This window comes from Bos mutus, chromosome 22 (assembly GCF_027580195.1).
Source record: "Bos mutus isolate GX-2022 chromosome 22, NWIPB_WYAK_1.1, whole genome shotgun sequence".
In the NCBI taxonomy this organism is placed as follows: domain Eukaryota; kingdom Metazoa; phylum Chordata; class Mammalia; order Artiodactyla; family Bovidae; genus Bos; species Bos mutus.
This window is the reverse complement of record NC_091638.1, coordinates 52,717,817-52,741,324: the sequence shown is the minus strand read 5'-3', so window position 1 is coordinate 52,741,324 and position 23,508 is coordinate 52,717,817. Positions and strand designations below refer to the sequence as shown.

The window sequence follows — 23,508 nt, the reverse complement described above, 5'->3', positions numbered from 1 at the left end:
GGAGGGGGAGCGGCAGACGCCGAGGCGAGGGACTCGCGCGGCGGGCGGCGGCTCTGAGCAGCGGCCGGGCGGGGGGCGCTGGAGGCCAGGCCGGCCAGGGGGGATCCCAAGAGCTCCATGAAGTCTCCCCGGGGCCGTGGACGGGGCGCTGTCCTGGGGAGGCTGTCGGGGGATCCCCGACACCCATGGCTAGGCGGGGGCCGCGGCGGCGCGCTCGGAGTAAGTCGGGGTTGGGGGCCAGCAGCGAGGGGAGGAGGATGGAGGTGGGAGGGTGACTCCCGGCCCGACCCGGGCGGGCGGGAGGGCTGGTTTGTCTCGGGGTCGGCGGCGCCTCTTCTGAGCCCCGTGGAGCCGTCAGCCCCGCGCCGCTCGGCTCCGTGGCTTTTTTGGAAACTTGCAAATGTTTTCGTAGAGAGAAAAGGGGGAGGGGAAGGAAGGAGCGAGGGAGTGACCGAAACGGAGCTCGGGGCTGCTGGAGGAACGGAGGCCAAGGCCGGGGGAGCTAGAGACGGACTGACAGACAGGCAGACAGACCGAGCGTCCCGGCCGCAGGCGCGCTCTAGCGGCGCGGGCGCAGGCGGGGCTCCGGCCGAGGATGGAGAGGGAGTTGCCCGAGCCCGCCGCCGACGGGATGGGGTTGAAGGGGCGAGGAGCTGGCGGCCTGATCCTCGAAGGGCTCAGCGTCGTTGCAAAGTTGGGCTTGAGTATCCAAGCTGCACGCCCCGAGCTGCGCAAAACGCGCCCCCTGCCCCGCCCCGCCCCCCGACTTGCGCTAGCCGCGGAGCTAAAAATAACAGTCCCGTTCGCCCCCCGCAGACCGCGACCCCAACCCCTCCCCCGACCCCTCCCCCACTGGGCGTGGGGGCAAAGCCACAGCTCCCAGTTCCCCAAAAGAAAAAAAAAGAAAGAAAAGGCGGCGCGGGGTGGGGGTGGGGGGGCGGGGGGCGGGCCGGGGGCGGGGGGCCCGGCCATATGGATGTGATTTCTCCGCTCGGAGGCAGACGGGCAGCTCCGCAGCTCTCGGCGCCCGCCCGCCGCCCGCCCGGCCCCCGGCTGCCTCCCTTCTTCCCTCCCTCTCTCTCTCTCCTTTGCGCTCGCTCGCTAGCCCTCCGCGCATGGGCCCCGCGCCGGGCCCCGGGGCCTCGGGCCGCCGGGCCTCCGGGGTCCCCTAGGCCGTGGCGTGGGCGGGGCAGCCCGGCCTGACGCAGCTCTGTACCCCACCACCACCACCAGGGCCGGCGGCGGCGGCTGCCCCGAGGGACGGGGCCCTAGGCGGTGGCGATGGGGGCCGCCCGGATCGCGCCCGGCCTGGCGCTCTTGCTCTGCTGCCCAGTGCTCAGCTCCGCATACGCGCTGGTAAGTCACCCGCTCACACTCCCGGACAGGCTTCGGGCTTGCTCTGGGGTCCCTGGAGGGGGGATGTGTGTCCAGAGCTCAGAGGCTTGAGTTCTCCCCAATAATCTGAACTTTGGGTGGGGGTCTCCTCCAGCCCGGGATCCTTGGTGCCTGCTGTCTCTGGGATGTCTGAACTCTGGGTTGCAGATGCCTATAAAGGTTTCCTTATTTCTGAAGCCTGGGGTTGGGGTCCCAGGTCTGGATATCTGTGTTTGGGGTTCTCCTGTCTTCTGCTTCTAAGAGCATCTCTGCTCTGTGTCTCCCTTGAAGATGACAGTGTGATCTAGCAGAAGACTGGGCTTTGGCCCTGACTGAGGTCGGATCCCACAGACTTTGCTCTGGGGGCCTGTGTTTTCTCTAAGTTTTGTTTGCAATCTGGGACACAGGGCTGTTGGTCTGACGTCAGGGGGTAGGGTTCAGGGACCCCCTCCAGTTTGCACCATTGCACACACACATGCAGGCTTGCACTCATGTCCAGCTTCACCCAGATTGGAAGATGTCTGCCCAGGGAGGCGGGTATGGTGTGTGGTATATGGAGAAGGGATGGAGGTCCCCTGAAGGAGATTGACCTCACAAAACACTCCCACAAGAGAAACTCGATCGGGTGCGTGAGGGGACCCACGTTGTACCCTCCTGAGAGCAGAGGCCAACAGGGGACCAGGGGGAGAAGAAGCGACAGAATAGGAGATGAGGTTAGACAGAGAGAAGAGAGAGACAGAGACAAAGAGGGTGGGAGTGAGAGCTCCCCAGGGCAAGAGGAGCAGACAGACCAAGAATAGCAAAGAAAAATAGGGGAAGACTGGCAGGGGCTGAGGGCTGGAGGCACGAAGCGTGAGTACCCTCCTCATTCTGGGCCAGGTCTGGGATCATTTCCTGGGGCGTCAGTCGGATTCCACAGCAGCCCTGTCTCGGGGGACCCGCCGTTGCTGAGGAGACTGTCCGCCTGTGCGTCTGACTTCAAGGCCCCAGTTGCTCCCCCTCACCTCCCAGGTGCGGGCATTTGCCTTCTGGAGAGACAGGCAAACGGCCCCCTCCTGCCCGGCTCCCTGTCCAGAGGGAGCCCCAGGTGGGAAGGCGGGAGCTCTTAGATTCTTCCAGTTCTGCCAAAGCCTACGTAACCTTGTGTTATCCTGGTCCCCACCTCAGTTTCCCTATCTGTAAAAAGACACCAAGAAAGAAACATCTGCCTAAGAATTCCCTGATCTGCAGCTCTCCTCTTCTCTGTTGGCTTTAGCACATCCCATTCACTGTTGTCCATGCCCACACAGCATGGCACCCCAAAGCCAGACACATCGCTGCATACAAGGATGTGTTGATGAGGAAACCGAGGTTCAGAGATGATCAGCACCCTGTGCAGGTGTGCTGCAAAACCCTGGTGAATGCCAGGGTCCAGAGCTATTTCCCAGCCTCCCCTCGGGCCAGGGTCACCCTTCCCAGGGCCCCTTCCAAGGTGCATGAGCATAGCCACTGTGCAGAGCCAGCCAGCGTGGTCTGTGGACATGCATGTGTGCAAGCGACTGTTGAGGAATAGACGGGGTCATGGGCGTGGGTGACCTATGAGTATATCTGTGTCTCCAGGAGGGGCACAGTGGGACTCGGAGCGTGGTATTCCCTGGGTCTGTGCAACTGCGAGTGTCCGAGTCCTTGTGTGAGTTCACGTGTGTCTGAGGCTGTGGGTCTGCACGTGACTTGCAGGAGCATGGTTGTGCATACGTATGTGTTGTGTATTTGTGATCACACTTGCATCCAGGTCTGTTTTTTTTTTTCCTTGTTTTTATTTAATAAATGCTTCTCTACCGCTGTCTACTTACCAAACACTGTTCTAAGCACTTTACAATATTAGCTAGTTCAGTCTTTCCAACAACGCTCTGAGAAAGGGTTGTTTTTGTCTCCTTTAACTGACCCTCACACAACCAATAACGACCATTATTTGTTGTGTGTCCACCATGGTCAAGCCCTGTGCCTCTATCAGGGACCCATGGGGACCCACACTGTTTTCCAGGGAAGCTGAAGCACATGCAAAGTATTTGCCTGGCTTAGCCCTGGCCCACGGCTGAGGGTAGGGAAAGAGAAAGGATGCCAGGGCTGGGTCTGCCCTGGGACCTTTTTGGAACATCTGTGGCTGACACGTGGGACATGAGTACATTGAACCTTCGCTGGCTCTGGGGGTAGAGGATATGGCCTGAGGGTTCCCCCAACAGCCTGTGGGCCCCCTGGGCTCAGCTGGAGCCAGCAAGAAACTCAGTCTGCCTACATCCTCTCCTACACCCAGTGGATATCGCTTCATCCTCAGCAGATAGATTCTCATCACCAAACCGACATACTGCCCACCCAACTGGCCCCAGTCCAGGGACCTCACAGTTGCAGGACCAAGAGGTCTCCCAGTGGGAGGACACTGGCTGTAGCCAGACTCAGCTGGTCCCTCTTGTGCCTTCCATCTTTTCTGTGCCAGAAAAGAGTAGCTGTAAGGTTGAGGGTCAGGTGGGGTGACATTTGGAGGGAGAGATGGGCCAACAGATTTTGAGTGGGGGAGCGGGGAAAGGGGTGGTCTTGTCCTCGGGGATGCCTCATCCTAAGGACACCCTTGGCATGCATATTGTGAAGGAGAAACTGCAGTGGGAGCAGCCGAAGGTCGGCATTGTGGGGTTGGGAGGGGCAGGCTTAGAGTGTAGAGATATGACCTCAGGGTCAGACTCAGGAGAGGGCACGGTGAGTGGGACTCCACGGAACCACTCCTAGCATGCTCCAAGGTCAGCTAGCTACAGGGGCTCACTTTTATAGATGGGGAGGAACTGACATGTATTGAACAGTGGCTATCCCCGGATTCTGAGCTAGAAACCATCACAAGTCTTTTCTCATTCCATCTGTTCAGCCACCCATTTTATGGGAAAGGGCCCTGAGGGTCACACAGTGAGTCTGTGCCCCAGGTTAGATTTCAACTCAGGTCTTCAGACACCTGCACTGAGCTTCTTCCTCCAAAGTAGGGTGAGGGCTTCTGCTGGCAGGAGACCCCTATATCTCCCTTTGGTTTCCTTTTTCCTCCTTTTCTTTCTTCTTTTCTTTCTAGTAGAATCCTTTGGCTATTTTACTTTTATTTTCTTATTTTAATTTCAGAACTATACTTGAATTGTTTTCTTTTAGAAGATTCAAGTAATAGAGATTAAAGAGACGTTAACCTTGATTCCTCCCAAACCCCATTCTCCGTTCTAGAGAAAAAGCTTTTTTTTAAAACAGTCTGGGTGGGAGATGTTCTCCTAGAGCTTTTTCTCCAAAAAGTTCCCTTTGGTGTCCATACAAAGGAGATAGTTTTAGTCTGTCATTTTCTGTTTTTTTTTTTTTTTTAGTAAATGATGGCAGTTGGTAGATAAGGGCTCTGCCATATGCATTTTTCTACTTAAAGGTGTATCTTGGAGACCTTCATGTCAGTAAATATAAATCTGTCTTTTTTAATGCTGCGTAGTATTTCCAAAGCCTGAGATTCGTTAGCAGTCCCTTGAAATGTACATTTAGATCATTTCTGCATAATTTTCAAGTGTGTGTGTGTGTGAGAGAGAGAGAGAGATTTCAGACGGCAGCAGGGAAGCCCCTTGAAATGCCCTCCTGTGCCCTTGTGCAACCATTTCCCTGTAGGATATTTCTAGATCCTATCATTGCTGGGTCTGAGAACATGCATATTTTTTTTTACTTCAAGAGACATGGCCAAATAGCCCTCTAAAACGCCCATGCGGGTTTATACTCTCGGCCCTAGGAGTGACCAGCAGGCCTCTAACGCACACTCTCTGTTTCAAGGGATAGTCTGAAGATTCTTTTCCTCACGTTTGCCGTGGTGTCTCTTGTCATTTTAACGAGAACGACATGAAAAATGGTGTCTCTTGTCATGTTAATTCGCTAATGACCAGTGAGCCTCTGGACTTGTACGTTGGTTTATGGTCCATCTTCTAAGAGCTTGCTCAGAGCCATTACCCCTCTTTCTATGGGTTATTTGTCTTTTTTTGGTATTGATTTGTTGAAGCTTTTTATATCACCTGCCCTTAAACACCCCCACCCCTCCACCCGCAGCTCTGGGAGCGCCTGTGGACAGAGCAGGAGGAGGGGGCTGAACCCTCCCGGGAATTTGGGTTTTCTTCGGAATGTTTTAATGAGGCGTCAAGAGGCCTCCCCCAGATTCCTGTTGTGGGCCTTCTGGGGACACTCCCTGGTCCGGCCACCACATCAGGAAGGCAGCTCTTTCAGAAAGTCCCCAGGAAAAAGAAAGGGTGGGGTGGGGGATTTGCAGACGCCAGAAATTGTCTGCAAAATACAGTGCGACTGGGAGAGGGTGCAGAGTTTTACTCAGACTCTAAGAGACATCAGAAACCCCCAAACCTTTCAGAACCCCCAGCTCTGGAACCTGCCTTGTGCAGAGGTAAGACTTGGAAGGATTCTGTCTTGCTGACCACCTTAGGGTTAGGCTAGTTCATACCATCCTTTTGGGCCTCGCTCCCCCAGCCCAGGTAGAGGCTGCTTGTGAAGATCCACCAGGTCCTAGCAGCCAACTCTGCCACCCCAGGCTCCATCCCATTGCCTGCCCTGAAGGCTTCCACGTTGGCCAGGATGAGAGGCGTCACAGTGCCTCCCCCCAGCCCCTCCCAGCCCCGAACACAGGCAGCCTGTTCAGGAAGGCCAGGCGAGGGGGAGGAAAAGTCAGCACTTGTCAGCGGTGGCGTGGCGGGGCAGGAGTGTCCCCGGCAGGGAACCCATCCCAGCCTGCTCCGGCCAGCCAGACAGACGGAGGGCAGCAAGGGGCAGGGAGCAATCCCCAGCCAGCTGGCATGGGAGACATCGAGGGGTGCCAGCACAGGTCCCAGTAGTGGAACCTGGAGAAGAGGTGCAGGAAGGCCAGGAGGTCACCAGGGGGTCTCCTGTTAGCCAAGGTTTTCTCCTTGTGGCTTTTCTGGAGGTGCGAACTCCCCTTCCTCCTAATGTGTGAGCGAGCAGCTGTCCTCTGCCCAGTCAGAGCTGAGCGGAAGCTGCCATCACCAATAAACACCATCACCATCTGATCACCTCCACATCTATCAGCATCCCCAAATTACCTCTGTGGAAGCTGCTTTAGATGCTCTGCAAAGAGGCTCTTGCTTGACACAGTGAAAGATACAATCCAGAAAGGCTCTGAGGAAAACTGGTATTGAGGCTGACTCTAGCGGATCCATGTGGCAGGGCACCTCCTCCTTTGTTTCCCATCCTCTGGAGTTGCTGCTGCTTTGGTATCAAGCAGACCTTGGCTCCGTTCCTGGCCCTCTTCTTTCTAACTGTGCTCTCAGCCTCAGTGGCGGCGTTTGTAAGACGGAGATGTGATGGAAGGTGGAGGAGAGGTGGTTAAAGCTCCAGGGGCAGTGGTGGGTGCCAGCCTGCAGAGGGGCTGTCATGGGGTGGGAGACACTGGCCACACCCAGTGATGAACAGCAGGTAGATCTGCTTTCTCTGGAGGTGATCAAGAAGCCAGCAGCTGCCTGCCCCCGCAGGGAACCAAGCTGACCCTAGGCAGAGGGATGGATAAGATGACCCAAAAGGTCATCCTGAGGCAGATACCATCAGTAGAGGAGCCTCTGTCCCAGAGACAGGGGTGTCAGCAGCTGAAGAAGGATCCCTTGTATTTCCTCCTTCATTTTGCCCGAAGGAGGAGAATTGTAGGCATGTCTGGGATCACAGACAGCAAATGTGTGGAATTTGGCAGTTAGGAGATGGACCGAGAGGAGCAGCCCTCATTTGGTCAGTGGCATGGAGCTGGCTGTCCACCACTCCGCACCATCACACCTCCATTGCCATCACCGGCCTCCACATCGCCCCACTCGCTGTCTGCATCTCCAGCCCCACTGCCACCATCCCTGCCTTCCCAGCTCCAGTACCATCCTCCATGGGGGCACCCCGGGAGCTGAGTTAGAAGGAGCTGCTTGCCCCCACCCCTCGGCAGGAGGGGTACTGAGCAGATGGCTTTTCTCTGCCTGTGAGCTTCTGAACTCAGGAAATGAGAAACACATCCGGGCTTCTTGACCACACATTACTCTCTCCCTGAGACAGCAGCTTCTATGTTTGTAAATAACATACTGGCTTTCAGCCCCGCTCTGCACCCTGCCTGGAGCCCCAGAGATACCAACTCTGGGCTCCCAGGCCACCTCTCTCCCTGCCTATTCACAAACTGCAGATCATGTACATGTGTGCACCCAGGAAGGTTCCATGTGGGAGCATGGAATGTGGGGAGAGTGCTGCAGCCAAGCTCTACAGTGGTCAGGTCAGGGGAAGTCAGCCCTAACCCAAGACCCTAGGAGGGGTGTGGGAGGAAGGGGGATTTGGGACACCTGTCCCCAGGGCTCAGTGACCCTATGAGTGGTACGTATGAATTAACTGCCCCCTTGGCCATGACGCAGCCTCCGGCCCCTCAGTCCTCACCAAGGAGACCCAAGATGCACAGACTCTCTGGATCTGAAATGATGTAAGTCTGAGTCCTCCTTACCAGGAGCCAGGCCAAGGAGACCTGAACTCTGCAGGGGGAAAGGGGCTGGTTGAGGAGGGCACAGCGGATGGAGTGGCCAGGCCAGGAGGAGAATCAGAGCTATCAGCATTTTCTGAATCTGTCCCAGGAGATACAACCTCCTCACTCAGAGCAGAAGCAGAGGAAGGGGCCCTCCTGCCCCTTAAGCCCGAGTGTGGGGGGTCTGGCAGTGACCTGGAATCTTAGTGTGAGTCCAGGGTGGATCTAGAAATCCACATCTGGAGTTGTTGGAATGCCTTTCACCCCCAAAGCTTGCCAGGCACACCTCACCCTGCAGGCTGTCCTGTACTCCCCGCCTCCCAATCGTCCCTGGAACCCCATCCCCGGCCCGTGCCCCTCACTGTGGCCCCGTGGACTCAGTCATCTACTCAATCTCCCCTATCTCTCTAGGTCCCCAGCCTGGGGGCACCCACGGTGTCCCGCAGCACAGGGGTCCATAAGCAGACTTGGAAAGCCATGACTTGGTGGTGCTGCTGACCTGGTAGCAATGGTAGCCAACAGCTTTCCATGGGCTCCACCTCCATGAAGCTCCGTGAAGGTGGAGCTCCTCCACCTCCATGAAGGTGGAGCTCGGAGCTCCACCTCCGAGCTTTTCCTGCAGTGCCTTGTTTAACTCTCACAGCAACCCTGTTATTTATTTATTTTTATCCTTGGCAGTGCTGCACAGCATGTGGAAGCTTAGTCCCCCAACCAGGGATCGAACCCATGGCCCCTGCAGTGGCAGTGCAATGTCTTAACCATTGGACCACCAGGGAAGTCCCCGAAACAGCCCTCTTATTGTCCTGATTTTACAGGTGGAAAGCTAAGGCACACGGGTTAAACAACTGTACCAAAGATACAAAGCCAGTTGGTGGTGGATGCGGGATTCACGCTCCAGTGCTGGTGGCAGAATCTCCTTAGATGAGAGGGTGCAGGTGCAGGGAGACGTGATGGCATCCCAGGTAGGGGGTGCTGTGCTCTAAAGCAAGTGGGGGTGCACTTGGTGTAGGGCTGCCCTCCATTCCAAAGCAAGTGGGGGTGCACTTGGTGTAGGGCTGCCCTCCATTCCAAAGCAAGTGGGGGTGCACTTGGTGTAGGGCTGCCCTCCATTCCTTGGGGAAGTGCTTATATGTGTGTGTGCGCGCGCGCTTATATATATATATATATATTTGGCTGCACGAGGTCTTAGTAGTGGCATGCAGGATCTTTTAGTTGTGCCCTGTGGGATCTAGTTCCCCAACCGGGGGTCGAACCCAGATCCTCTGCATTGGGAGCAGAGTCTTAGCCACTGGACCACCCGGGAAGTCCTGCAAGTGCTTTCTTGACTGACGTGAATTCTTCTTGCTGCAGTGGCAGTTCTGTTGTGATTGGGTGACAGGCAAATGGGTCATACAGTTTAGGGAGGCCAGAGATGATGCCCCTGACCCTGTGGGTGAAGGAATCTGGGGGCTATTTGATGCCTGAAGCACATACCCTCCCCCTTCCTGGGCATTCCCAGACCCACCGGGAAATGAGAGTTCAGGGCAGAGAATGTGCCTCCTCTTGGCCACAGAGGGAGTGCAGTAGTTAGAGGCTGAGCAGATGCATTGGGCCTGTGAGAGGGTAAGGAGTGAGTTCCTGGTCCTCGCCCAGCTGCACACCTGTCTGTCTGTCAGTCTGCCAAATGGGCAGTTTTCAACCCACGACTGCCTGCCTGCCTTTAGTCCAGGGCACCAGCTGTGACATTCAGTCACATCAGTGGGCTAGTCTGTCTGTGGAGAGAGCCGGTGTGCCAGGCTTTGGGGACTGGTGGAAGTCTGTCAGCTACTTGGGAGGTTTCTGTCAGCTGGGAGAAAAAAAAAACAAGTATGGTGAGTATCTGTTCGTCTTGAAAGAGATAAAGGTGGACAGAAGGAGAAGGGGTGGTGGGGAGGGGGGCTGAGGGAGTAAGACTAAGATACCGGAAAGATGGTACTGACAGTGGCTATGGGGCTGGTGGCAAGGATGGTGCTCACGTTGCCTTTGGTGGCTATGGTGCTGGTGAGGGTGGTGACGGTTGTGGTGGTCCTTGTGCTGGTGGAAAAGGCACTGGTGGTGGTGATGGTCATGATGTGCGACCAGTTGTCACGGTGCTGATCGTGGCTTTGCCAGTGTTAATAGTGGTTAGTGCTGCTGCTGGTGATGGGGGTGGTTGTGTTGGTGTTGGTGGTCAAGGTGATGATGGTGCTAGCTGACAGAGTGCCAGTTGGAATAATGGAAATGGTGGTGAAAGGGTGCTGTAGTGGGGGTGGGCTCAGACCCCTCAGCAGCCTGGGTCCCCAATGCCAGAGGCACAGAGAGAACCTCAGGTTAGTCTGGGAGCTCCCCGAATTAGGGCAGACCGGAGTTGCCTCCCTCAAACCCCAGTTCTCAGGGCCACTTCTGCCCTCGTCTGCTCAGTCATAGCTGGAGGTGGGGGAAATGAGAGAAGCTGTAGGGGCCAGCAGCAAACACGTGAGAATCTCTCCAGCCCTTCCTGGGCACTGGGTCCAGCTGAGATCTCAGGGTCCAGTGCAGATGCCAGTGATACGGGCGCAAAAAGCACGGATACCCGCGAACATGCAGGCTAATAAGCAACCGTTATCAAACACTCGCAGACACGCACAGGCGGACCTTTGCCCAGAAACACCCTCACAGACACCTCAGGCTTACGTCCCAAACGTGCACGCTGGAGATCCCCACGTGAGAATGCACAGAGACAGGGGCACACACAAGTGCACACATCGCCAGACGGCGTGTGCGCGGCCACTCAGGATGTGCAGCCACGCACGCGCACGCGCGAAGACGCGCACGCGCCTCCGCTAAGTGAAACCAGCAGAACCCACGTCCGACCGAGCCAATTGGAGACTCCTTGGCTCTAGAAGCCCTTGCTGCTGCCACCAAGAGACTCGGTCAATTAACTTCTCCCTGCAGCGGGCTCCCTGACCCGCCCGGCCGGCCGGCCCGCCCCCTAGCGTGGGTACCCGCCCCTTCCCCGGCCGCCGCCTCCCTCCTCCTCCTCCTCTGGGCTCTCCCGCCCTGCAAAGCTCCGCGCAGACTGGAGGGACCCGGTCCTCCCGGGGGATGTCTGAATGGATGCAGCTCCGCCCGCTGAAGGTCTAAGAGAACCCGGCTCTGCCCTGTGGAGTCTGAGGAGTCACAGCCCAGCTCTGGGTCTGAGTAGTCTCATGGGACACGTCTCCTAGTTCTGGGGCTCTGGCAGGGACGCGGCCCTGTCTTGGAAGGAGAAGGTGGGGCCTAAGGGGATGTATTAACCTCTTGTGGTCCCTCATGGCAGTGGCGGGGCACACTGAGTTGTTCCCGGGGCAGGATGCTGCCTTTAACCTCTGACTCCCAACCCCAAGTCAGGGAAACAGAGGCTCAGAGTGAGTCCCGCCCCCACTCCCCCCTACCATGATGTTCCTGTTTCCGTCCTTAAAATACTGCCAGTGAACCTAGCGGGTGGCAGCCAGTACCCAGGGTGTGCAGTGTTGGAAGGAAAGGAAGGAAGGACATCCCGGGCAGAGGAGAGAGCAGGAACCAAGGTCTGTCCACATCATCAGAACACAGGGTCTACAGGGATGGAGGAAAGCTTCCAGATAAGTGATGGATGTGGGTGACTCCCACCCACAGCCTGCACGGGAGTGCCCCGCCCAACCCAGACCACTTGCCAGCAGTTTCTCCATCCCCTCCCTCCTGGGACCTCAAGGGTGGGAGGGGCCGAGGCACTCGCCATTCACGGGGAAAGCACTGACTGGGGAGAGGGCCAGGATGGAAATCGGTGACTCCTAAGGTCCCACGGGCACTAGGACTTGCAGGAATCCAGGCCCCCCGTTTGTTTCCCCAGAGTTCGCCACCGCTTACCCACCCCCTCCCTACCCAGGGCCCCCAACAGACGGCAAGATCCGGTGAGCATCCATCCTGGGACATTCCATCCCTTTCCCACGCACCCTTGGGGAACAGACTGGACAGCGACTATCAGAAGCTGCCTTCTATGGGGTTACTATCGGACAAGTGGGGGACAGCCCCTCTTCCTTCCCCTTTTTTCCCTCTGGTAGGTCAGGCCGTTCCCCTTGAAGCCAAGGCTGCCTGTCTGTAAAATGGAGCTACATAAGGCGGATTTCCCACATTCTTTGTGTGTGTGTGTGGGGTGTCCCTCAAGGAGGCTGCAATGGTTGTGGCGTCCAGCACTCTGCGGGAAGTGCTGCCTGCAATCTGACCTTCCGCTCGGTAGGTGGATGCAGATGACGTCATGACCAAAGAGGAGCAGATCTTCCTGCTGCACCGTGCCCAGGCCCAATGTGAGAAGCGGCTCAAAGAAGTCCTGCAGAAGCCAGGTGGGGGCGGGGCCGGAGGAGGGTCTGGGGGGCAAGGGCAGGAGACACAGAGGGGCCAGAGGAAGGTGGGAGCCCAGGAGGCAAAGGCGGGTGGCACCAAGGGAGGGCGGGCCCAGGTCAAGGGGGCCAGGCCACAGTGAAGACCAAAAGTGGGGTGAGTCAGGTGAGTTGAAAGTCAGCAGTTTCCGAGATGCCCTGAGCCTCCCCTCCCAGGGCTGGGATAGTAGGGCATGAAGGTAGCTACAGTCTGAATTATCTCTAATGGGTAGATGTGGTGAGGCCCGTCAAGAGCAGGAGCACCGGAGTGGGCCAGGACTGACTCTTAGAGGAGGAAGCAGTACCCAGTGCCGGTCCAGAAGCGTGAATACATCTTTGAAAGAGGACCCCTGGGCACAGAGCAAGGCAGGGTGTCCAGGCTCAGGAGAATGGGGCTGGAAGGGAAGGAGAATAGAGGAATACGGATGGGTATCCATGTCAGTCATGGTCACTGTCCAGTAGAGGTCTCCTGAAGGGGTAGGAACGCTCCCTCCTACCAACACGGCATCTCCAGGGAACCCCAGCCATGGTCAAGCTGGGAGGGGCAGTCACCTGACCTCACAGCTCCCGCCCCAGTCTCAAGCTGGTCTCTTCCTTGAGTCCATTTCCTGGAAGCGGAAACGGGGCTTCATGAGTAACCAGCACAGCCTCTGACTTCTATTTCATTAATCCCCTCGACCTGGAAGAGACCCAGACCCCACCTGACTGGCGGGCACTGGCCTCCCTGCACTGGCCCTCAGCCCCTGGGAGAAGGTGGTGACGTACACCCCGGACGCAAGCTCGCAGTGACATCCCCTGGAGCCCACAGCCCCTGCTTCCACTCACAGGGACTCACATGGTCTCTGCTGTCAGAGCCCTGCCCACACGCCCCACCAGCGGGTCCCTGGTCCCCTGCCCCAGTCACATCAGGGGCTGGGGGTGTCTGAACCCAGCCCTCTTTCTGGTTGTGGAAGCCTGGAGGCACCTCCCTCTGCTGTCTCTGTTCAACCATGGAGGCCTTCCCTTCTCACTCCATCACGTCTTGCTGCCCCTGCCCTACTGATGCCCTCAGGTTCAGGTGGGAAAATGGGCACAGCCGTTCTGTCTCAGCCCAGGGTGTCTGCAATTAGCATCCCACTGTTGCCACAAAACCCAACATGGGAAGGCCAGGAGGCTGCAGCTGAAGGTCAGATAAGGAGGAAGACTTTTCAGCGAGGAAGAGAGACCTCAGACTTCTAACAGAGGGAAAGGCCAGGTCCCATCTGAGATGGAGAGGCTCCAGTGTCCCTTGTGGAAGCTGTGAACCCCTTATTCGGGTATCCCAGGGCAGGGGATGGGGTAGGTGGGCTCATCGGCCCTCTCCTGACAACTGCACACTCTTGCCCTTGTGTTTCACACCACCAGCTTCTAGACCTACAGAGACGCTCTGGCCAGACTTCATTTTTACTCTCTCACCTCTCTGCTGACATAACCACCGCGGTCTGCTTTTGCCATACGCCCCCTGGTGGGCTTTGGCTACAACTGCTGAATCAGACACTTCTGCCTGCGTTTACTGCTCAAACTACTAGTTGATCCCACACCTGAATGGTGTTCGCTCCCCTTTGAACCCCTTGTTGACAGTCTACATGCCTGCTGATTACTTCTGTACCTGGCAAGCACTTTGCTGTTTGTAAAGCATGTCTCTACCTGTCGTCAGGCTGGGTGTCAGCAGGGCAGGGGACGACCCTCACTGTGTGGAGGGGGCGTCCGAGGCAGGAGGGGACCCTGGGTCTCCTGCAGTAGCGGCACTGTTGACAGCCATAACTGCCCTGATTTCTCTAGCCGACATAATGGAATCAGACAAAGGATGGGCATCCGCGTCCACATCAGGGAAACCCAAGAAAGAGAAGCCATCTGGGAAGCTCCACCCTGAGTCCGAGGAGGACAAGGAGGTGCCCACTGGCAGCAGGCCCCGAGGTACGTCTGTGCTTCCATGCAACCATCTGAGACCAACTCGGACCCGCCTGCCCCATGGCTCTGCTGCCTCCATGTGACGTCACACTCCTTGGCTCTTGGTGGAAGGGAGGTGCTGGGAGGAGATGGAGCGGAGTGGGCAGGCAAGCTGGATGGGCTTGGACCGAGAGGTGGGCAGAGAACTTGACCCACACACCTCAGGGGTAGACTCTGGGTTATGGCCCCTCCCATGGAGAGAGATGACAGAGAATCTGGGAAAGAGAGGAGCTAGGGAGAGGCTGGGAGAGACATGGAGACATAGACACAGAAATAAAGAGAGGCAGGGGGAGACAGAGGGGACCAAGAGGCACCGGGACGGGGACTCAGTATGTCGGAGGAGGTGCATCAAGACACATGGGGTGGTAAGGAGAGGGGGGGCAGGACAGGAAGGTGGCTGTGAATGGGGTAGGGCCAGACAGGGGGAGGAGGAGGGCAGAAGAGAAGAGAGGGGGGGACATGTGGCCTGCATTGTCCCTGGGGGAGGTAAGGAGAGACAAACGTGGAACCCAGGCTGCAGCCACAGGGCCAGTTTGAACCGGCTGGGTGGGCAGCAGATTCCAGATGGGCCACATCTGGGAGGCTGTGGTCACCCTGTGGCTCCCCGGGGATCAGAGGGAATTGTAGGCCTGGCCAGGCGGGGCTGGGAATATGGTGCCCAGGACAGAGAGCCTTTCACCAAGCCAGGGTGGGTCTAGCCATCAAGGCAACCTTCCAGGGTGGCTGGAGGGTCCTGTGGTTGGAGCCCTGTGGAGAGAGAGAGGGAGCTGGGGGTGGGAAGTGGAAAATTCAGAGGCTGGAGTCTTTCCAAGGTCACTTAGCATCTCTGCTGTGAGGCTGGAGCCCCAAAGTGGGATGTGTTGCCCTGCCTTGAATCCCACAGTTAGCACTTATAGATTTGGGGGATTATGTGTCCCTCCAGGAGTGGTCACCAAAGTCTGAGAGCAGGTGCTTGGGGCGGGTCTTGGGTAGTGGTGGAAGTGCGTATCAATCCTGATTCCCCAGTGAGGGAACTGAAGTGCAAAGAAGGTGGACACCTGCATGAGGTGGGCAGCTCTTCAGGAGTCCAGCTGGCACTGGAAACGAGAGTTCCTGCCTCCAGTCCATGGTCCTTGGGCATGGATCATGCTGGAAGCATTCTCAGCTGAAGGAGAGTTACTCTGGGAACTTGCCCTTCTCCAGGGACACCTGGAAGGTGGGACCAAGAACAGAAAAGAGGGAGGCCTGGCCAGGGCTGAGAACTTGAGGAGGGCAGAGCCCTGGGCTGTATGACCTTGGCAAATCACTCGCCTCTCTTGGCCTCTGCTAGCCAATCTAGAAAATGGGGCCATTGCCAACACCCACAAGGAGGGGCTGTAGTGAATTCTACGAGGCCAGGGCGTGCAGGGCACAGTCGGGAGTAAGGGCTCAATACATTCTCTCCAGAATGCTCCAAGCCTGAGTTCTCCAGTCTTAGGGTGCACCCTGCAGGAGCCAGCGACCACAGGTGTGTGTATTCCTCTGGGTCACTAACTGGATCTAGACAGGTGTCCTCCACCTTTTTCTGTCTGTCTCTGTGGGCACAGGGCGCCCCTGCCTGCCGGAGTGGGACCACATCCTGTGCTGGCCGCTGGGGGCTCCAGGGGAGGTGGTGGCCATGCCCTGTCCCGACTACATTTATGACTTCAATCACAAAGGTAAGGCAGGCTGGAGTAGGGTGGGGGACCCCGGGCACCGTCAGGACTTGAAGCTTAGGGGTTCAGGGGTTCCAGACCTGACTGCCCTGACCCCGCTGCGGACCTGCAGGCCATGCCTACCGCCGCTGTGACCGCAATGGCAGCTGGGAGCTGGTGCCTGGGCACAACCGCACGTGGGCCAACTACAGCGAGTGCGTCAAGTTCCTGACCAATGAGACGCGCGAACGGGTGCGAGTCTTCCCCCCCTCCCCCGCCCTCACCTGACCAGGATCAGGCTACCCCACCACCACCACCCCCCGGTGACCTCTGACCTAGTCCTGACTCCTCCAGCAAACGTACCTGCTCTCTCCGACCCTTAACCTGGTGCTCACCCGAGTCCCAGGGCTCTGACGGTAACTCCCCACCTGCGCAGGAGGTGTTTGACCGCCTGGGCATGATCTACACCGTGGGCTACTCCGTCTCGCTGGCATCTCTCACCGTGGCGGTCCTCATCCTGGCCTACTTTAGGTGGGCGGGGCGAGGAATGGGACGCGGGTCCTTGGGGAGGGGACGTGGGCGGGGCCAAGGGCATGGTTGGGTGGGGCCGAAGAATTGGGCCTCCCTACCCATCCCTGTACCCCCTGCCCGCCCAGCACGCGCCCCCGTGCCCCCCACCCACCGTGCTGTCGCGCGCCCTGCAGGAGGCTGCATTGCACACGCAATTACATCCACATGCATCTGTTCCTGTCCTTCATGCTTCGCGCCGTGAGCATCTTCGTCAAGGACGCGGTTCTCTACTCGGGCACCGCCCTCGACGAGGCTGAGCGCCTCACGGAGGAAGAGCTGCGCGCCATCGCCCAGGCACCGCCGCCGCCCGCCGCCGCCGCCGGCTACGTGAGTGCCCCGCTCCGGCGGCCCGCGGCCGCCCGCCCTGGGCCCCTCGCCACCGCCCGCTTCGCGGGAGCCCCACGCACCCTCACCCTCACCCGTCTCCTGCGACCACGCACGCACTTCGGGCCGCTCACACCCGCCCTTTGCACCCCTCCAACCCCTGTTGCCTAGGGCTTTGTGAATCCCCTCCCCGCCCGGCGTGCACTTTCATCAACTCTCCTGCCTCAGCCCAGGCCCCCAACCACCCCACCTCTTCTCCATGATCCCTGCGTCCCCACCACTGCTCTGAGTGTCCTCCTATCTTTTCAGCACACACTCCTCAGCCCCTGCCCTTAGAGTAGCTTGTCTGATCTTACCAATCTTACGGGCATCCCCTACCATTGCCTGCCCTCAGTCCCTCCCAGCCCTCCCCAGATGCAGGCCCTGCGCTCTGGCTAACACCAGCTGGTCTCCTAGGTGGGCTGCCGGGTGGCTGTGACCTTCTTCCTTTACTTCCTGGCCACCAACTACTACTGGATTCTGGTGGAGGGGCTGTATCTGCACAGCCTCATCTTCATGGCCTTCTTCTCAGAGAAGAAGTACCTCTGGGGCTTCACAGTCTTCGGCTGGGGTACGCCGGCACGCGGGCGGGGTGGGACCATGGACAGTAGGGTCAGAGAGTGCCACTGCGGGGAAGGCACCCACACGGCACATCCTGTGCTGGATGTGGGGCAGGAGATGCCCCCCAGGCTGACCCCCCAGGCTCAGGGAGCAGGGCTTGGCCAGAGGTTCACTTGGGGTTGGCTCAGCCTGAAGTTGGGGCTCTCCTGGAGGCAGGTTCACCTGGAGTTGAGGCTCAGGCCAGTAGAGGGAAGGGCAGGCAATTCTCAGGTCAAGACTCCACTCAGGATCAGAGCGGACCTTGGGTCAGAGGTCAGCATGGGGCTGGAGTTGGAAGGCGGCTATGCTTGTCACTGTATCACCAGTACTGGAGCTGGGATCCGGAACACCTCCCTCCACCCTGAGTCCCGTTTCTCCACCACTCCCCACACTGTGTGGAGCTATGCAGGCCTCTGCCACCCCCGTGCACAGGGTCTGTGGCCCAGAACTGGAGGCCCTGGCTCTATAGCATCCTCTGGGCTTCGACAGCCCCTCTGCAGAATGGGTTGCTGGGGCTCTGCCCTCCTCCCCGATGGGCTCCGGGATTGAGTTACCGATAATTGTCCATTATTGTTGGCAGCTCCAGAGCTTGGCCGGGCTCCGGGGCAACTGGCCAGACTGCAGAGGGGCAGGCTGGGTGGGTGGAGCCCTCCCTGCGTTCAGCACCTCAAGGCCCTCAGATCGATAATCCTAGCCTCCCTGCTCCTTGGTGGACACTCTGACCTTGACCTCACCCATGGCAAGCCCCAGAATTGCAGGCTGATGCAGGCTCTGGGGTAGAGGGTGTCCGCACACAGATAAGGGAACAGACAGAACTTTGTGGCACAGGGACATCACAGCTCTTTTCCTTGCACAAACCCAGGTCATGCCCTGCCCCTCCCAAGGGTACACCTGACCTAGGATGAAGTGGGAGGGGGTGGAGAGTGGGGAATGGGGCTCCTTCCTAGAGCAAAACTCACTCAGAAGTACCACGTACCATCTGAACTGGCTCGGGCCTAGGCACACTGAGATTCCTCTGTAGCTCCTGGATCAACAACCCTCACACTATCCATCCTCATCCATGGGGACTTTTCAAAGCAGGGGATATGCTGGAACAGAAGACCCCTGATTGTAAGCTCCCCTCCACAGGGAGCCCCCAGCCCAGAACAGCACCCTTTAGAGGAGGGGAGGGCAGAATAGACTAGGTGTGAATAAATTAGTGATCCCTTATTTCACCAAGTGCCCAACAGGAGTGCATGTGTGTGGTATAAGATACAGAACCAAGATGAGGGCAGAGGGCTGAGCTGGGTCCTGGGGGCTGGAGCCCCGAGGGGAGGCTGTGGGGACCGCAGGGCAGCACATGTAAGAGCAGGGCTGTCACCAAGCAGCCCATTTGCCCAGGGTGAGGGGGGTCAGGGACAGTGGGGGGGGCTAAGCCGGGGTCACCAGGGATGAGGGGAATGGCACAGAAGTGGGCAGCAGCTAGAGCCCCTCACACTCTGTCCCGCTCTGCCCCCAGGTCTGCCTGCCATCTTTGTGGCTGTGTGGGTCGGTGTGAGAGCTACCCTGGCCAACACCGGGTAGGTCCAGCTGGAGAAGGGAGCAGGAGGCTGGGACACGGGCCAGAGAAACCCCTGGTACCCTCTTTCTCTGTAGAACATATGAGGGGGCACCTCTTGCCCCTGGCCCTGAGCGGCCCCAGTTTCAGGAGTTTTCAGCCCAGCTTCAAGCTGGGTGCCCACTCAGGGTCACCAGAGGCCACTGCAGAAGGGGCTCTGTGGGTGGCCTCGGGCCCAACCACATCCCCACTCCCCTGTCCTGTGCTCTGGGGTGGGGGAGTGCAGCTGATGTCAGAACCGACTTGCCCTGGAGCCTCCTTGTGGGGAGTGTGGGGGGCTGACGGCCTCGGCCTTCTCAGGTGCTGGGATCTCAGCTCCGGGAACAAGAAGTGGATCATCCAGGTGCCCATCCTGGCCTCCATTGTGGTGAGCAGGGGACCTCAGGGCCGGGTGGGAGTGTGGACCCTGGGTCCCGGTGATCAGCCCCTGACGGGGACCTATAGGGGCTCCTCTGTACCCCAAGGTTAGAGCCACAGTGCTAGAGAGGCAGCTGACCCCCACCCCAGTCCACTTGGGGAACCAAGGACCTCAGGAGCCACCTGGAGACATACTTCGGCAGAGCAGAGCCTGGGCGGGGCTGTGGGTCCCAGAGTCCTCGCCCCTCCCTGCTGGGGCTGCGGCCTCAAGACCCATGCAGCCCTGCCTCACTCCCACAGCTCAACTTCATCCTCTTCATCAACATCGTCCGGGTTCTCGCCACCAAGCTGCGAGAGACCAATGCTGGCCGGTGTGACACGCGGCAGCAGTACCGGTGAGCCACGTCCGCCGTGCCTATACGCCTCAGAGCCCGGGGGTCGCTGGAGCCCAGCAGCACGTTCAAAAGCAGGCAGAGGCCCCAGGGATGAGCCTGTCTGAAGGAAGGGCTCAGCTCCTGTCTCCCTGGCTGGCCCTGCTGGCCATGATGGGATCTTGCCTGGCTTCTGGGGGCACCCCTTAAGCCAGCCTGGGCCACTTGGTGCCAGGCCCCTGCACTCAAGCTGGGGTCTGTGAGGGCAGGACAAACCCAGACCTCTCCTCAGAGAGCTGGTCCCAGGGAGTCTGAGAGACAGGTGGGCAGTGGGTGAGCTTGAGAAGGTGGAAGTTTGGCTGAAACCTGAGGAGGGTCAATGGGATAAGTGAGGGGAGCACCAGCAGAGTGACCAGCAGGTGCAGGGACAGGACGACATAGCTTATGGTCCACTCTGGGGCACCTCAGAATCAAGGGGCCCTATTCACACTTTGCTGAGACAGCAAAGTGTCACTGGCTTAGGTGAACTGCCAGAGCTCTGGGCCTTTTAGGGGCTTCTGGAGCTTGGGGCTGGCAGGTTGAGGTGCACAGTGCCTGTTGAGGCCGAAGTGACTCCACCCTGACCCGCCTGCCCCACTGGCCCAGGAAGCTGCTCAAATCCACACTGGTGCTCATGCCGCTCTTTGGCGTCCACTACATCGTCTTCATGGCCACGCCGTACACCGAGGTCTCAGGGACGCTCTGGCAAGTCCAGATGCACTACGAGATGCTCTTCAACTCCTTCCAGGTGTGCAGCCTTGAGGGTGGGAGGGACGGGTGGGATGGGGGAGGCTGCTTCCACCCTCTCCAGATGCCTCTCTGGGCCCTGACCCACGACCCTCTCTCCACAGGGATTTTTTGTTGCCATCATATACTGTTTCTGCAATGGCGAGGTAAGCGGTGGGCCAGACTGGGGCAAGACGGGGAGGCCGCAGGAGTTCCAGGGGCCGGGGGTGGGGTGGGGTGGGGGGACTCCCTGGCAGTCCAGTGGTTAGGATTCTGCGCTTCCACTGCAGGCGGCTTGGGTTTGATCACTGGTTGGGGAACTAAGGCGTGTGGTGTGCCCAAAAATCTAAAAATTAAAAAAAGAAAGAATAAAAAAAGGAGTGCCAGGGGCTGCCCAAGTCCTGTCCCTTCATTCTCCTGCCTGGTTTTTCACTTTGTTCCTCCAAGAGCATCCCAGAGGACGTTCTGAAGGCAGAGAGAAGTCTTTCCAGATGATTCAGGCTCAGGATGTGTGGGCATAGCCAAGCGTTTTCTCAACCCCACGGTTGAATTGTCTGTCATCCAGTTTGAACACTCAGCCACCCTTGGGGTCATTTGAGCCTTCTACATGCTGGGTGTGTCAATTGCCTGCTGCCAGGCACCATGTTCTGAGAATGACGGGATTTTTCTTGGCCTTGAAATTTTCCAGTAATAGTGCTGAGCGTTGTTAGGGGCAGGGATGCGGGCACTGCTGGGGTTGGGGACATGTGGCAGAAGGGCTTGGGGCACACCTGACTGCTTGCCCTCCTACTGCCACCAAGGTACAGGCTGAGATCAAGAAATCCTGGAGCCGCTGGACACTGGCACTGGACTTCAAGCGCAAGGCACGCAGCGGGAGCAGCAGCTACAGCTACGGTCCGATGGTGTCTCACACGAGCGTGACCAATGTAGGGCCCCGCACGGGACTTGGCCTGCCCCTCAGTCCCCGCCTGCTGCCCGCGGCCACCACCAATGGCCACCCCCCGCTGCCTGGCCACACCAAGTCAGGGTCCCCGGCTCTCCAGGCCACACCACCTGCCGTGGCTGCTCCTAAGGAAGATGGATTCCTCAATGGCTCCTGCTCGGGGCTGGATGAGGAGGCCTGTGCGCCAGAGAGGCCACCTGTCCTGCTGCAGGAGGAGTGGGAGACAGTTATGTGATCAGGGACCCAAGGGTTGGACCTGTGGACGTGAGCATGGACAGGCGGACCAAGAGACGGGTTGTTGGACAGTTGCCCACTCAGGGCTGGGGCTGGGAGGACAAAACAGAAAAAAAAAAAAAAACAAAAGGGAAAAGGAAGCAGTGTCTGGCTTCCTGAGGTCTGAACTGGGGACTCATTGCAGGAGGGGAGGGGCTGGGAGCCACGGGGGAGTTCTTGGTCTCATCTCAGGAGCGGGGTCTGGGAACCGTGGGCCAGCCCCTGGGGTATCAGGGCACAGGGGGCAGAAAGGGCCCAGGAGAGGCCACTGTCTAAGCCTAGAGAAGCTCTGGCCCCCAGTCTCTGTCACCCAGTGCTGACAGTAGACCCCTTGGGTCCCTGGCCATGTCCCCAAGCCTTGGACCTTGCTACAGGGCCCCCTTCTGCCAGTCTAGTGGCCACACTATGCCCTTTGGAGGCTGAAGCATGCAGGGAACCCTCCAAACGTGACCCCCAGTCCTGACCCTGGACCTGACACCCCTCTGGCCACCAGACAGAGGGTGCAGGAGCAGTGCCAAGGCCATCAGGTGAAAAGCGGGCTGGGGTCCCTGCTCTGGCGCAGGAACTGTGGGGGGAGCCAGGGCTCTGAGCCCAGAGGCTGGCTAGGGTGGGCGTCCAGGTGGGTGTCTGCGAGACTCCACACATCCACTCACCATGGATCTAGCGTGGTCATTAGCATCCCCACCCGACACCCACCCACCCACCACATTGCCCCCTCAGCCCCTGCTGCCTGCCCCCAGTATTGGGGTCTAGAATGGCACAGGCTCTGCTCAGCCTGACAATCTGAGAAATGACCCGACTGCATCTCCACCGTGTGTTCTGACTGGAGCAAGTTGCTTGCTCAGACCCGAAGACGCCCCTGCCTCTGGGTCTGTGCACGAGCTGGTGCCCCTGCCTAGCCCACCCTTTCTCTCATCTCCAGTTCCAACTCTGTTCTCCATGGACTCGGCATCTGGGGAGTGCTCCCTGTCTCTTATCCCCATTTCTGCTTTCTCCCACCATCAAGGGCTAGGAGAGAGGTCATGAGGCTATGACCAGAAATTCCCTGAGGTGCCAGGCACTGTGCTGTGAGCGGCTTCAGGTCCAGCCGGCCTGCCCATCTAGATGGAAGGAAAGGACAAGCAACTGTCCAAAGGCCTGATGCGCCCATGGAGTGCCATCTGCTTGGAATGGTGTGAGAGGCACAGGGCAGGACCTGAAGGCCACTGAGTCACCAGGCTGAGCATCAAGGATTCCTGTGAATGCTGGGAGCCACTGGGTGTTCTGAAGGGAGAGCAGCAAGGTCTGAGCAACGTGCTCCAGTGTCCAGGCCCGAGGAGGTTACACGGCGGTCAGGGGAGAGGTTCCCTCGCGGGGGGCTGGGGATAGGGGTGAGAGGTACTACTGTTAGGAAGGGCCCTGGATGAAGGAGACCTAAGCAGGACAGAAGCCCCATTCCCGCCCCCTGTCCCCAGGGGATTATGATGCCCGCCCCCCCGCAACTACTTCCAGGGCTTAGCCATGGGACCTCCAGATCACTGGGCCTTCAGGGGAACTCACCCCACCAACCCCACAGGCAGAGTCACTCACCCCCCAGCTAGCTGGGCCTCAGGGCCCCATCTTCCAGCCCAGATTCCTCAGGAGGCTTCCGAAGTGCAGTCCACAAGGCCTCACCCCAGAACACTCACACTGGGTACCTCTGGGACAAAACCGTGTTTCCCTTCAGATGGGGTACCCCCAGCACAGAGTGGAGCCTCCCTCAGATTTCCTCTGAACAGGGGAAGCCTCTTCCCA

At 58.6% G+C, this 23,508-nt stretch overlaps 1 protein-coding gene across 3 annotated transcripts; it reads left to right on the top strand.

Moving 5' to 3' along the window:
- On the top strand, window positions 1–21,825 carry PTH1R (parathyroid hormone 1 receptor). 3 transcript variants are annotated; one of them, XM_070359254.1, is made up of 15 exons: window positions 81–219; window positions 1,234–1,356; window positions 12,138–12,240; window positions 14,077–14,211; window positions 15,810–15,920; window positions 16,030–16,148; window positions 16,333–16,427; window positions 16,601–16,793; window positions 17,247–17,400; window positions 18,928–18,988; window positions 19,327–19,393; window positions 19,684–19,778; window positions 20,400–20,541; window positions 20,645–20,686; window positions 21,320–21,825. In XM_070359254.1, exons 2-15 carry the CDS (start codon window positions 1,282–1,284, stop codon window positions 21,695–21,697), a joined length of 1,770 nt encoding a protein of 589 aa, XP_070215355.1. In that variant the 5' UTR covers window positions 81–219; window positions 1,234–1,281; the 3' UTR covers window positions 21,698–21,825. The 3 variants fall into 3 exon arrangements, with proteins under 3 accessions (XP_070215356.1, XP_070215354.1, XP_070215355.1); XM_070359255.1 differs by lacking the exon at window positions 1,234–1,356 and having other exon boundaries at window positions 1–219; window positions 20,404–20,541; window positions 21,320–21,573; XM_070359253.1 differs by lacking the exon at window positions 1,234–1,356 and having other exon boundaries at window positions 2–219.
- Window positions 21,826–23,508: the final 1,683 nt, after the last annotated feature.

Excerpts from the sequence above, each read along its gene's own strand:
- PTH1R (XM_070359253.1), top strand. The coding sequence starts at position 118 with ATGAAGTCTCCCCGGGGCCGTGGACGGGGCGCTGTCCTGGGGAGGCTG. Across the intron at positions 18,989-19,326 it reads GCTACCCTGGCCAACACCGG|GTGCTGGGATCTCAGCTCCG; the intron begins GTAGGTCCAGCT and ends CGGCCTTCTCAG. Across the intron at positions 20,687-21,319 it reads ACTGTTTCTGCAATGGCGAG|GTACAGGCTGAGATCAAGAA; the intron begins GTAAGCGGTGGG and ends ACTGCCACCAAG.